This window comes from Pipra filicauda, unplaced genomic scaffold (genome assembly GCF_003945595.2).
Source record: "Pipra filicauda isolate LSUMZ 115617 unplaced genomic scaffold, ASM394559v2 scaffold337_size785800_pilon, whole genome shotgun sequence".
Lineage (NCBI taxonomy): Eukaryota > Metazoa > Chordata > Aves > Passeriformes > Pipridae > Pipra > Pipra filicauda.
Window position 1 is genome coordinate 605,622 of NW_024104462.1, and position 14,460 is coordinate 620,081.

Consider the following 14,460-nt stretch of genomic DNA (forward strand, 5'->3'; position numbering starts at 1 on the left):
ACCCTCTTTGCTGATCATTGTGTCAGCCCATGAAATCCCAGGATTAGCTGCAGCAGCCCTGAGCAGAGCATTTTGGTAGCTTGCTTAATTCAGAAATTGTAGAACCAACCTTTCAAATAGCTGTAATTACTTTATGGAGGACTTCAGTGCTGCTACAGTATTAGTTTGGAATTCTGTAAGTGTAGCTTAAACGAATGTAAAATGGCAAGATGAAAGGTTTGATTTTATTACTCCTCTATTTGACCGCTTTTCAACTCCTCGTGTTCCCAGGAAATCATTGCCTTCAGCAACTCTTCCATTTTACTTCTTTCAAGAGGATCAAAGTTTTAAAATGCTTGAAACTTCTGATTACTGTTATTATGTGTGTGTGTGCCAGTGCCAGAGGGAAGGGATGGATGTTCTCCTTAGTGCTGTTCCGGGGAATGAGACAAGGAAAAGGGAATGAGACCCACACTGCTGACGAGGAAAATACGGATGTTCTGACAAAGCATTCCTGCCTTGCCTTCTTGGGCTGAAGCAACCCTGGTGTTTCACCCAGTTGTATTCCCCATGCTCTCAATTTTCATCCCTTAGATTTAAGAAGATTATTCCCATTCCTGAGCAGAGCATGGTTCAGATGCTGTGTTACCTCCTGGAATGCCTCCTGACTGAGGAGAACACACCTTCTGACTGTCCCAAGGAGCTCTATGAGCTTTACTTTGTCTTTGCTGCTGTCTGGGCCTTTGGTGGATCCATGTTTCAGGACCAGGTAAGAAGGGAGGTGCCACATCAGCATCTTTCATACAGATCTCTTTTTTCTTTTTTTCTTTTTTTCCTACTTTCCTAGACCCAATGCTGTGTCAGTGATGGTGTTTGACCCAGAAACCTCAACTGAACAATCCCTTTTACTAAAGGCCTTGTTATCCAGGGGGTAACACCAAAGAATGTCTAGGGGGTCATGGGATGGAGGTGGGGGGATGTTTGCTTATGAAGAAACATTTCACTGGGAAGAAACATCCGGTTAATTTATAGCGGTGTGTGGATGTGCATAATGTGATCAAATTAAGAGGGACTGATCAGATGAATCTGTCAGTGGAGCCTTATCCACCCACCTGACTGTGCAGGGAAATGTGCAGGTATAGCACAAACCTGTTTCTGCCTTATTAGATGGATGCTGAGAGTTGGCTGCCCTCAGTTTCTGGTAGAATTACACAAGAAAGGGGTGGTCAGTGGGGCAGAGCAGAATGGGCTTTGTGCTCCCCCTGAAGTGGAACACCCTTGGCTGAGTGTGCTGGTGAGGCTGAGGTGGGTGGTTGGAGCTCTCAGGTTGACCTCCCGTCTGGGTGAGCAGCTGTTGGGGGTCTCTGCAGTGAGGAGCTGGGCTTGGTTGGGGTGTTGGTGGATTATAAGGGTCCAGAAAGCTAAGATGATCCCCGATATGGGGGCAAAAACTAGAATACTTCATTGAACAAGCGAGTGCAATTTAAGGGTCTTGGGGGCTGGACATGTTAATGAGGAGGACGAGTTGTGTTAATTAGGGGATGGCTTTACATTAACTAGAGGATTACACAGGTTTCTGCTACAGTTACACAATTGCTTAATATTTCCCTTAACCAGGATTACATGAGGGGGAAGAAAACAAAGGGGTTTCAACACGGTTTGATAACTTCATCTCAAAGTCCTTCCTTATCCTGCTGCAGGAGCCAGGTTAATCCACATGGTTGTACATCAACAGGTCTTGTGAGGAAGGTCAAGTCCTTCAGATTAAGTGATTTCTCTCAGCTTCTGTTGCCCCAGGTTTACCGCACAGACCCTAACAGTTCTTTTTCTGCGGGTATCCGAGTTTTGGACTGCAACAGTGGATGGATGCCCATAGCCCAGGAGGGCACAGTCCAGATACAAAGGAGTTCTGGAGGGCACAATCCAGAGATCAAGCTCCTCTTGGGCTGTGAGGATTAATCAGCCTGTGGTTCATTAGCGGCACCTCTGACGTTCAAAGCACTCTCTTGGCCACGGGGCAGAGGGAAACAGGGCCCTCCTGTCCTTGCTGCTTCCCATAGCACATCCATCCCATGGATTGATTGCAGCTGTCAGCCCAGAATCCATCTGTCCTCATTAGAGGAGGTGGGCGTGATCTCTGCCAGGGAGGTATCCCTGGGAGGCAGCACTGGATACTGCACGTTTCCAGCCCCCTCCCAGCTCCTGGTCCTTCAAACGTGGGAGAAGCACAAGCAATCCCAGCTGGGCTGAAACACAGCTGCCTTGTGGGAGCTGGAGCACATGAACAACAGGGATCTTGGGAAAGATTTAGGCTTGCCTGGGGGAGGCAGGGTTGTTTTGCTGCCTCTGTCTCTGCCCTGATGCCTTGTAAGCAGGAGGGAAGTGGGCATCTCCTTTTGCCCATGTCCCATTCTGCCCTGTTTTCTGGCCACGTGGCCTCGACACAGCAGGGCTGTCTCTTGATTTCCAAGCAATTGGAAAAGCTGCTGCTGTTTCATAGCTCCCAGCTGTTAGCAGTGATAACAGACAAGAGGGCAGTGGGCTGTGTACTTGCCTGTGCTTGCAGGATGCCTTCCCAACCTCCCTTGCATTGCTGTTTCCACACTGATGGCTAGGAAGGCTGGAGATTTTTCACGTAATTGGTTCAGGGCAGGCAGGAGAAACCTGAAGCGCTTGTAGAGGGATCTGAGGGCACGTGTGGTATGTGAAGACCTGGATTTGGAGTCCCAGGCTTTCAGCAGGTGGCACAGGATCAGTGGCAATGTCTGCAAAACTGCTGCTGGAGGCACGTTTGGCATCGGCTGGAGCTGCTCACTCTGGTCCTGCCTGGTCCCTGCTGGGGCCTGCTGTGTGGTCACATCTCCTGGTCAGAGGATAAAGCCTGTTGTCCTGCCTATGGGTCTGCCCAGTGGCAGGACACTGCTGTCAAGGGCTCAGAGAGCCGAACCTGGTGTCTGGTAGGCTGCATGTTGTCTGGAATATGTGGAGGTCTCTCCATGAACCTGACACCAGAGATGTTCCCCCTGCTGTTCTCAGGGGATGCTCAGGTGCTCACTGGGGTCCCAGTGTGTTTTGTCCATGTTCCTCAGTGCTAAACCAACAACATCTGCTGGACTCCTTTTGTTTGCTTCCAGCCAAGGAGCAGATATTTCAGGGAGGGATAAACATTGGTCAAGCTCAGCATGGTGCTCCCTTGGTGCCATCACACCTCATGGCCATGGAATGACCTGTATGAGTCCAGCTTTCTTGGGTCTTGTGGAGGATTTAACCCTCCATTCCCTGTGTGCCAGCTGGGAAAAACTCAGCCTTAGTGTTGTCAGTGCAGGATGAGTTGAAAAGCCAACAAACCAAACCTGGAGAGCACGCCTGGTCCCTGACCAGCAGTACAAGCTGCTGTCTCCTCAGAGGGGCTTCCAGCTCCTGGGCTGAGTTCCCTGGAGCGGGGGCGGGTGGCACATGGGCACAGCGTTCCCACGCCATGGCAGTCAGTCCCTGGCTGTGCTGGCTCCCCAGGAGCAAGGCCGTGGCACAGCTGGGTGGGTGGCACAGCGTGCAGGCACAGCATCCCTCAGGAGGGTGCTGGGCTGGGAGGCTGGGCCGGGCGCTGCCGCTGTGCCGCTCTGTAAATGTCAGCAAGGAGAGCACAGCACCACGGCCCAGAGAGGGGCAGCCTCCTGAAAAATGAGCCAATATAAAAGCTGTTTATTGCTCCCCACTGAGGGGGCCCTTCGTGCTGACCTTTTGCTGCTGAAATGTCAGGACAAACAGGCTGGAAGGCTTCCTGTTGCTCTGTTTGGGGGTGGGGAGAGGGGCCCTGGATAAAAACAGATGATAGATTTGCCATTTCCAGGCTCTGAAATGAACAGAAATCCATATGGGGTTTTTGTTAAGGAAGCAGTTTGAGCTTGACACTGTTCTGGCAGTAGAGCTGGGGCTGGAACTGCTCCACTTAAGGGCTCAGGGAGGCAGGCAGCCCATCCCACTGCTCTGCAGGCAGGGTAAGGGCAGCACTGAGAGAAAGCTTTTAGCAATGCTGCCCGTCCCTCTCTGCTGCTCCACTGCCAGGCCAGGGGGTTGTGACAACGGGAGAATGGAGATTACAGTCATATTGTCCCTCTGGGTAGCACAAGACTGCAAAATCCTGGATACTAATAATGTGTTTTGCAAGTCCTCTGGTCTTTTGAGGGATAGTGGCTCGGGGGACTTCGCAGAGGGTACTCAGTTCAAACCCAGGATTGCTGATAGCGGCTGAGCAATCCATGTGTGCTGGCCCATGGGGTGGCTGTGGGGAGGAGAGCACCTGTGCTGCTAAAACTGGCTCAGTTATGCATCTGGTCATTCACAGACATGTTTTTAGCAGCACTTTTCCCCTCCCTCCTCCACTTCTACCCAGGGCTGAAGGTTGCAGTCCCTATGGTCTGTGTGGGAAGGTGGAGCGACTGGCCCAGTGTCACAGAGGAAACTTGGGGCAGGAGAGGGGACTAAGCATAATTTGCCAGTCCTGACTCAACATCTAAAGCCAAAACTGTCACCCTAGCTCTTGACAAGAATTCAGATGCTCCAAAATCTCTGTGCGGAAGATAGGATGGCAAAAAGCAGGAAAGCAGGTGCTTCTCAGGCACGGAAACAGCCACAGGAGCACGGTCCCTCTCCAGGGCTTTGTTACACTGGTGTCTGCAGTGCTGCTGCTCCTGCTTGAAAAGAGGCCAGAAAACAACAACCAAGTGTTTGCAGAGTGGTGTGATTTATGAGGAAGGGCTTTGGTATGCATGCTCTGACTGTCCATGGCCACAGATGGAGATGGATGTGGTGTCCTTGTCTGTTGGAAGAAGTAGGCACCAAGAATCAATCAAGTGTCTGTTTAGGCATAGGCACGTATTTCTCTTTTTCAAATTGATCCATCTATTTCATCTCAGACAGACTAGGAGTGATCAACACAGAGGATGAATTATTTAGGGGAATAAATAGGAGTGATGAGAAGAAATGAAGAAATTGAAAAATTAGGCTTAATAATAGGAAAAAGGATAAGATCATTATCTTGTGGAATATATTTTGGGGACTAATCCCACTCTGTTGGACAGGGATAGATAACATTCTCCATCACTAATGAATTTCTCCAGATTAGCATATTTTCTCCTGTCTTTGTCTTGCAGCTTGTGGACTACAGAGTGGAGTTCAGCAAGTGGTGGGTGGCAGAATTCAAGACAATCAAGTTTCCCTCTCAGGGCACAGTCTTTGACTTTTACATTGATCCAGAAACAAAGAAGTTTGAGCCTTGGTCTAAACTTATTCCCCAGTTTGAATTTGATCCAGAGGTGCCATTACAGGTAGGTGACCCCAGGTGTTTGTTTGGCTGGGAGGACGTGTTTTAGTGACTGCGCGGGGGTGTTTCAATGAAGTCTGGTGAAAAGTCAGGCACTGCACACTAAGGATGGATACAGCTAAATTACCCATCCTCTGTACTGTGCTTTGACTGTCTCCCAAATCTGAGTTATGTACAGGAAGGGCAGGGACAGGCCACCCCAAGGACCCAGGAACTGGTGTGCCCCGGGTGCAGAATGGGGGAAACTGGCCTGCAGAGAGAAGGGATGTGAGACAGAGTAGGGACAAAGCCCCTGAGACAACATCTCATCATTCTGCCTGGCTGGAAATAGAGATGGGTTTATGTTTTGGCCAAAAAAAGGGTTGCCAGCTGTGCTTCCCTGTCCTTCCAGAAGTGCCACAGTGAGCAGATGACTTATAAAAACTGTCACTGCTTTAGCAAAGTGTGTGCTCATGGACAGATCCAGCTGCTGCTCACAGCACCAGCCATCAGGGTTCCACCTGCAAAGATTGATTTTAATGGCTGGCAGCAGCGTGTCCTTCCCTTCCTAGTGCAGCCTGGAAACTGGGATTACCACACTCATTCCTGGCTCTCCCAGTTTTACTTTTCCTCAGGTCATGTTTGTACAGACTGGGAATGAGATGCTGGAGAGCAGTGCCAGGAAAGGGCCCTGGGGGTCCTGGTGGTGCCAGTTGTCCCTGAGTCAGCAGTGCCCTGGCAGCCGGGGGGGCAACCCTGTCCTGGGGCATCAGGGAGGGGATTGTCCTGCTCTGCTCTGCCCTGGGGCGGCCTCACCTCAACATTGGGGCAGTTTGGGGGGACACAATGGAAGGAAGAGATGGAGCCATTAGAGAGTGTCCAAAGGAGGGAAGGAGGATGGGGAAGGGCCTTGATTTGAAGGTGTGTGAGGACACTGAGGGCACTTGGTGTGTTCAGCTGGAGAAGAGGAGACTGAGGGGAGACCTCAGTGCAGTTCCACCTTCCTGGGCAGGGGCAGAGGAGGGGCAGGGACTGAGCTCTGCTCTGGGGGACCAGGGACAGCAGCCAGGGAATGGCTGGAGCTGTGTCAGGGCAGGCTCAGGTTGGATCTCAGCCAAAGGTTCTTCCCCCAGAGGCTGGTTGGGCACTGCCCAGGCTCCCCAGGGCAGTGGGCACAGCCCCAAGGCTGCCAGAGCTCCAGGAGGGTTTGGCTGATCCTCTGGGGCACAGGGGGTGACTCTTGGGGATGGGCCTGTGCAGGGCCAGGGGTTGGACTCGATGATCCTTGTGGGTCCCTTCCAGCTCAGCACATTCTGAGACTCTGTGAGTCTATGACATGGCTGTGAGGTGGTGGCAGTGATGGGGACAATCACCTGCTCTTTCTGCCCCTCAGGCTTGCCTGGTGTCCACCCCTGAGACAGTGCGTGTGCGGTACCTCCTGGACAGGCTCCTGGAGCGCCGGCGCCCCGTGATGCTGGTGGGCAGTGCGGGCACAGGGAAGTCTGTGCTGGTGGGGGACAAACTCTCCTCTCTGGACACAGACACGTATGTGGTGAAGAAGGTCCCGTTTAACTACTACACCACCTCTGCCATGCTGCAAGGTAAGGCTCTGACTGAGTCACAGCTCTCCTGGCACCTTCCCGAATTCCCGGGGCAGCCATAGGGGTTTGGAGAGTTCAGGGGTCGACCTGTAGGTGGGCTGCCCGTGTGGTTTGTGGGCACTGCACTGGCACCTGCAGACCCTTAAATCCCACAATGAAACTCTCTGGTCAGCAGAGCCCTGGTTTTGTGGAAGATGTTGTTTTCCAACATGAGGATTTGAATCCTGAACCCCTCACCCTGAGGGCTGTGCCAAACACAGGCTTCATTCTGCTGCAGTTTTTATGGCTTGTACTTAACCTGAAGTGTGTCTTTAATGTCCTGGAATTTAAGCCCATGCTGAATAGGATAAGTTTCTTGACAAGGATCCAAACTGTCCTCAGGATGCAATGATGGGAATTGCATCCCAATTAAGCAGAGGATGGTGCTAATGGATAAGTGCAGGCTGTAAGCCACGGCTGGATCCTGGGGCTGTCCTCCCATCCTGCTGCAGCCTGACAGAGCAGGTCTCACATCACCCCCTCCCCAGGGGCACAGGGCTTGCTGACTGGGGGGATCCAGAGCCCCAGGGAATGTCCATAAGGATATCTCTGATCGGGATTTTGGCAAATCAGTGAAATATTAAGTTTGATCCCAAGATAAGGTCAGTTTTGCTGTGCAGTCTCTTCAGAGATGAAGAGAAAGGATGTAGTTCTGGAAAAGTGGCTCATTTCGAAATGGTGTCCCAAGAGAAATAAATAATTTTACATGTATTTACTAACCAGTAATGAATCAACCTGGTTTGAGCTGAACAACAGCAGTGAGTCACTGTATATAACACTGCTTCCTCTATTCAGCTTGGTTTGACTCAAAAGTCCTGAAATCCTTCTACTTCCCCAGAGAAGCTGTGGCTGCCCCATTCCTGGAAGTGTCCAAAGCCAGGCTGGACAGGGCTTGGAGCAACCTGGGATAGTGGAAGGAGTCCCTGCCCATGGCAGGGGTTGGAGTGAGATGAGCTTTAAAGTCCCTTCCAACCCAAACAGTTCTGTGATTCTCTGATGACATGTGAAGCACCAGGCAGACCAAGGATTAACCTTCCCTGTTTGGTTGTTCCCAGCTGAGGGTGCCAGGTGGGGACACCTCCCAGCCAGGGTCAGAGCTGAAGGCAGGGAGTGTCCTGGGCTTCGTCCCTGCTCTGCCAGGCTCCCAACACTGCAAACATCCTGGGAAAGGTTTTGTAGAGAGGTGACAACACAGGCCCAGCCCATGCTCTGTGGGCTGGGACCATGTGGCAGAATCACAGAACATTCTGAGTTGGAAGGGACCCACAAGGATCAAGTCCAGCTCTTAAGTGAATGGCCCATACAGGGATCAAACATGACCTTGGTGTTATTGGCACCATGCTCTGACCAACTGAGTGTTGTGGGGCCACAGCTGCTTCCTGGGGCAGGTTGGGAGGATTTCTGGGCTTGCTGGAGCCTCCTGCCTGAGCTCATCACCCCACAGGGCAGTGTCTGTGCCTCTGCACACAGTGAGAAGGCAAATTATTTGGCTTACTTGTCCTTCAAGACAAAAACTGGGTAAAGCCTCCCCTTTTGGCCAGTCTTGCAGCCCTGGGAGTGTGATGGTTATCACAGAATCCCAGAATATGCTGAGTTGGAAGGGACCTACAAGAATCATCCAGACCAGCTCCTGGCCCTGCCTGAGAGGATCAGCCAAACCCTCCTGGAGCTCTGGCAGCCTTGGGGCTGTGCCCACTGCCCTGGGGAGCCTGGGTAGTGCCCAACCAGCCTCTGGGTTCAGGCCTGTCCTTTCCTCCCAGCGTGGGGTGTCTGGGAAATGCCCTTGGGTTGGTGGGTGGGCTGAGCTGCCTGGGGGGCACCTGTGCTGTGGGTGCCCCTCTGGCCAGGTGGGTGTGTGCAGGGGAGGGGGCTGATAGGGGCAGAGCTGGCTGGGTGTCCCTGTTTGCTCTGAGCTCTGGGCTGAACCCGTGACTTCCTCTGCAGAGCACAGCAGAGGACATCACGGGGATGAAGATGTGGCTGGGAGATCTGCTCTGGGAAGTGTGATTTACACAGCTTGGCCTCCTTCCCTACCGCTCATTTTTTAGAGTTAATTTTTCCCTTTTGTTGGAGTTTGTCAGTTGGCTGCTTTTTTGTTGCTCGAGCAGGTGCCTCTTTAGATTTGTAAAATGTGCATACAAAGCAGTTTGGGATTTTTTATTTTTATTTACTTTAAAAAGAGCTTGAAAGCCAGGAATTCTTAGACAAAGTGCCTGCTGGGACAGAGATTTTTAAGGTGCAGAGCTGCATCCTTCAGGGGGAGCACAGAGTTGTCATTCAAACCATAACTGCAGGCCTATGGCTTACAGAATTTCACATGCATAAAGGTTAAAAGGAGCCCGAATCTCTCTGTGCCCAAACCTGGGACCAGTTTAGGGATTTTCTTTGGTGTATTGTGACCAAATACCACGTTCTGTGGCCCCTGATCTGCTGCTTTGTGCCCTTTTGGACCTCTGCTCCTCCTCACTGCTCCATTAGCCCTACCCTGATATCATTCCACACCTTCCCACTCCAGATCTGCCTTAAGAAAATGACAATAAATGTTGTTTTTTGGGGGATGAGTATTTTTTATCCCCTTGACCATCAGCCAGCAGGCAAGAGGAGCCACACTGGCCAAGTCTGGTGTGCACTGAGTGTTCCATTCAGGGGCTGCTGGGGGTGTGTCAGGAGCTCAGAGGCAGCAACAGGGACCCTCCAGAATTATTGTGGGATATGGCTCTGAATTAAAATGCAACTTCCACAAACATGTCACTTCATCCCCAGTAATTGCATTTCACTATGATGAATCTCCTGCATCCTTGTTTAACCTCGAAAAGGGCTGATTTTATATGTTAATTAAGGCTTAATTAAATTTAAATTAAATGCTTATTTGAAACACTTAATTTGACTTGCCACCAGAAATTTCAAATATTGTGGTTTTATTGAAGGGGGAGAGAGACTCTGCTGAGGAAAAATCCATCATCTTTCTGAGCACAATTCATGCCTTTTTGTAGCAAGTGTCTATGGCAAGAAAACAGCTGAATTCTGAGCAGTGGGCAAGCCAGACTGTCTGCAGGGAAAAAGTGGGGGGGTTAAAAGATTTGTCATCAAAAAGCCAGAATATAATTTTTTTAAAAATATCTCTGGCCCTTGGTAAGCAATGGCTGAAGTGAACATTTGCACAAGGAGATTTTTATTGAAATTCCTAGTCATCCCTAATTACAAAGTGTTCCTTGTCATGCTGCTTAACCCCAAACTGAGCCAATGCAACAAGTTCTGTCTCCATCCCCAGGAGAGCAGGGAGCCCCTGAGAGCTCCCTGATGTCCAAGAAAGCTCCTTGGCAGGAAAATCATCCCAGGATCTGGGCAGAGGAGAGTTGCTGCTATGTGCTTTGCCACTTACTGAGGCAGGAAAGGTTCTTTGGGCTGCAGTGAAAGGAATCAATAAGCTGTAAAATATTATGTGCAGCAGTGTGGGGTGATTTGCATTAAATATCAGCCCAGCATCATAAATATTCCCCATATGTTATTGTCTAGAGCAACATATAACCTCAGCCTTCTGCTAAACAAAGGAAAATCTTTCAGAGCTTCGAAATGAGAAGTTTTCTCTCCACGCTGTCCTTTGCTCATGGGTGACCTGACTGAAAACTGGGTGGGAATGTGACAGCTCATTTTGCAATTGAGTCTTGTTGCATTTTCTGGAGGTTTGGGTAATGCTGGGGAGGGGATCAGAGAACTGATTGGTATTTGGGGTTGTTCAGCCTGGAGGAGAGAAGGCTCCAGGGAGACCTTCTAGCACCTTCCAGTGCCTAAAGGGACTTCAGGAGAGCTGAAGAGGGACTTGGGAGAAGAGCATGTAATGTCCCATCCCTGGGAGTGTCCCAGGCCAGGTTGGACGAGGCTTGGAGCAACCTGGGATAGTGCAATGTGTCCCTGCCCTTGGCAGGGGGTTGGAACTAGATGATCTTTAAGGTCCTTTCCAACCCAAACCATCCTGTGATTCTGTGATTATATCTGGTACATTCAAATAAATAATATTATTTTGATTGTTCTAAAGTTGTTCAGGATTTTAGCCCTGAAAACACCCATTTCCTTTGTCTAACAAGCATAAGAAGTGCATTTTCATTCACAAAATCAGCTTTGCTCCTGGGCTTCGTGCCCCAGCACCTTCTTGGTTCTATCCTAGTGCCCAGTCACTTCTGCCTGGGCTCAGGGGGTGTCTGTGGTACATCTGGGGCAGGGCAGTGGAGGGGACACACTGCCTCCGTGTTGTGGATCAGAATAAACTCACAAAGCAGGATTGAGTTTAAAAAAATGGGCAGAAGGGATTCAAAAGGCTTTATCTTGCATGAAAAGCTTTGTTTGCTCTGAAGTAAACCAGGCTTGTAGCAGAGCGTTTGCTGTGTTTTGTTTGCAAGGAGGAACTGAAAACTTTGTGATTTGGGTTGAGTCAGACAAAAATCTGCCTGAGGGTCCCTGCCAGCCACAGTCTGGGGACAGCCACCATCCTGCCAGCCCCTTGAAGGGCTCCTAGGTGCTCCATAAGCACAGCCTGGGGACAGCCACTGTCCTGTGCCAAGACCAGCTCTTCCTCCCCAGAGAGCACCGAACAGCCTAGATGGATCCGAGGGGGCCACAGGCTTCCCGCTCTGCCCACCCGGACCCTGCCTGCCCTCAGAGAGCTGGGCTCCTGCTGGAGCTGCTCACACTGGGCTGAGGAATCATTTCTATTTCCCTCTGCCCAACAGGTGTGCTGGAGAAGCCTCTGGACAAGAAGGCTGGCAGGACCTACGGCCCCCCGGGCACCAAGAGGCTCGTGTACTTCATCGACGACCTCAACATGCCCCAGGTGGACACGTATGGGACAGTGCAGCCCCACACCCTGCTCAGGCAGCACCTGGACTATGGACACTGGTAGGAGGCTTGGGGGCCAAGACCTTTTCATCCAGCTCTGCTGTTGGGGATGGAGTTTGAGAGGAAGTCACAGTGTGTATCCCTCTTCCCATCCCATGTTGGCCACGGCATCTGGCTGGGCTGGGCTGGGCTGGAGCTTGCTGGGAGGCTCTGGGTGAACAGGCCATTGTGCACCCTCAGGGTGTCCCCTGTCCCCAGCAAAGACACTCCCTGCCTGGCTGAGGGAGCTTCACTCCACTGCTGCTCAGTCTCGTGACTGATCCCAGTGCAAAGCCTGCAAGGCTCAGCCTGAGCCCTGCCGTGCTGAGAGTGGGGGAAGGACATGGATTGGCCTCAGCTGGAATGACCCACCCCTGCTGTGATCACCTGAGGCTGTTTTCAGTTAGGCAGCAGCAAACAGGCATTTTCCAGGCACAGGTAATGTGAAGGAAAACCACTGACAGTGCTTTGGAAGGAGATTGGTGCGTTTGACACCTCAGCCAGCAGTGCTGTGTGGGACAGGGATACTCCTAGCTCTCCCACAGAGAATACAGGGCAAGGACTTGGAGCAATTCCAAGTCTCCTCAGCTGCGTGTGTGCCTGACCTTGGCCAAAAGCTTCCCAAGTACAGGGACAGTGGGGTGGAGGCAGAAATTTGGGGTTGTGGGTGTTGGGAAGGTTGGGCAGAAAGAGAGCTTAGGGGGTGTATGGGAGCACTGACAAGTGGGGGACACCCTGTGCCCCCTTGTCCCTCCCAGGCTCTCCCGAGCTCTCTAACCCCTCTTGGCAGTGCCCCTCAGGTGTTGCCCCCTCGGTGGTCCCACTCACAGCCCATCAGGGTGCAGCTCACCCAGGGTGGTGAGCAAGGAGAGGGGCACAGCTCCCTGTGCTCTTGGGCTGACCTGGCCCAGCAGTGACCCTGAGCTCTGCTCTGGGGGCTGTACCCCAGCTCTTCCAGCAGCCCCCCCATCCTTCCCCATGGGCAGCGCTGGGCAGCCCTTCTACCCCATCCCAGGCTGGCCCAAACCGGAGGCACTCCTGGGATTTCCCACAATTTCCACACCAGTGATGGGTCTGACCTGAGGGCTTTGCTCAGTGGTTGTTACCAGCTGATGGAAATACCAGCTACAGGATATCCTCCAAGAGCAGAACTGAGGGGAGACCTCAGTGCAGTTCCACCTTCCTGGGCAGGCAAAGAGGAGGGGCAGGGACTGAGCTCTGCTCTGGGGGGACCAGGGACAGCAGCCAGGCAATGGCTGGAGCTGTGTCAGGGCAGGCTCAGGTTGGATCTCAGCCAAAGGTTCTTCCCCCAGAGGCTGGTTGGGCACTGCCCAGGCTCCCCAGGGCAGTGGGCACAGCCCCAAGGCTGCCAGAGCTGCAGGAGGGTTTGGCTGATCCTCTGGGGCACAGGGGGTGACTCTTGGGGATGGGCCTGTGCAGGGCCAGGAGTTGGACTGGATGATCCTTGTGGATCCCTCAACTCAGCATATTCCACGATTCTGTGACTCTGTGTGCAGAAATGCAGCAGCTCTGGGCCCCGCCCTGGTGAGGGACAGGATGTGACTCCCCTGAATGTGTCCCCTGAAGCCACGGGGACACTGGGAGCCCACAAGCAAGCTCCAGGGGGTGGCAGCAATGGTCACCATCCATGGCTTTTGCTTTGCCCAAAGGTATGACCGGACCAGGCTGTCCCTGAAGGAGATCACCAATGTGCAGTACGTGTCCTGCATGAACCCCACTGCAGGGAGCTTCACCATCAACCCCAGGCTGCAGGTAAAGCCCCGCACGATGGCACTACCCTGGGGTTGGCTTTGGGTGGAGTGTTCAAGATGAGGCTCAGGGAGAACCTCTGGCAGATCCTGATGTGATTTCATCAGTAGAAACATGCTGGATTTGTTGAGCGACTAACTCCTGATGGAGAGGCAGCAAACTTGCTGCCTTTTTCTCTTCTTTGTGTTTCCTCTCATTCTGCTGCTCAGTGGGAGGAAGAAGTCCCAGGTTCCTGGCCAGCCACACCCACTCTCAGGAAGCCTTCTGATTCAGACAGGCACATTCTACCTTCATTAAGGTGATATGTACCTCTGGGCCATAATTCATTAAAGCTTTTTGGTGGTCAGGCACTGGAACTGGCTACCCAGGGGAATGGGGTCACCATCCCTGGAAGTGTCCAAAGATGAGTAGACGTGGCCCTTCACCGTATGGTTCAGTGGGGATTTGGGAGTTGGTCCAAGGTTGAACTTAATGATCTTGGAGGTCTTTTCCAACATTAATGATTCTATAATCTCCTTGCTCTTTGTAAGTTCCAAATCAATAAAGGGTCTTCTGAGAGGTGGCACCTTCCAGGGGCTGCTCCTACCAGAGACAAGACTGGGCTTCATCAGGGGTCAGTGGGACCTTCAGACCTTTCAGCTCTTCACTGGACTGAGCTTGCAGTGTAGCCATTGTGAAATGCCATTGGAAATTCATTGTTCAGTGAGCAAAAGGTGTCACTTGTCAACTGTCCTCTGCTGGGAAACTGGAAGGGGGAGATAGTTCTGGTGGGATCATAGAGCATCCCAGGTTGGAAGGGACCTCGAAAGATCATCTGGGCCAACCTTGCCTGGGAAGTGGAGCCTGGAGTAGTTTATCCAGCACTGTGTCCAAGCACATCAAGTCCTCACAAGGCAT

At 51.9% G+C, this 14,460-nt stretch overlaps 1 protein-coding gene across 5 annotated transcripts in view; it reads left to right on the forward strand.

The window, feature by feature from the left end:
- DNAH9 (dynein axonemal heavy chain 9) overlaps positions 1-14,460 on the forward strand; it is a 189,392-nt gene that overhangs the window by 48,629 nt on the left and 126,303 nt on the right. For all 5 annotated transcript variants that reach the window (XM_039384055.1, XM_039384056.1, XM_039384057.1 and 2 more), the window contains 5 exons: positions 574-748; positions 5,133-5,306; positions 6,675-6,882; positions 11,649-11,814; positions 13,464-13,566. In XM_039384055.1, the coding sequence (XP_039239989.1) occupies positions 574-748; positions 5,133-5,306; positions 6,675-6,882; positions 11,649-11,814; positions 13,464-13,566 (826 nt within the window). The remainder of the gene's footprint in view (positions 1-573; positions 749-5,132; positions 5,307-6,674; positions 6,883-11,648; positions 11,815-13,463; positions 13,567-14,460) is intronic.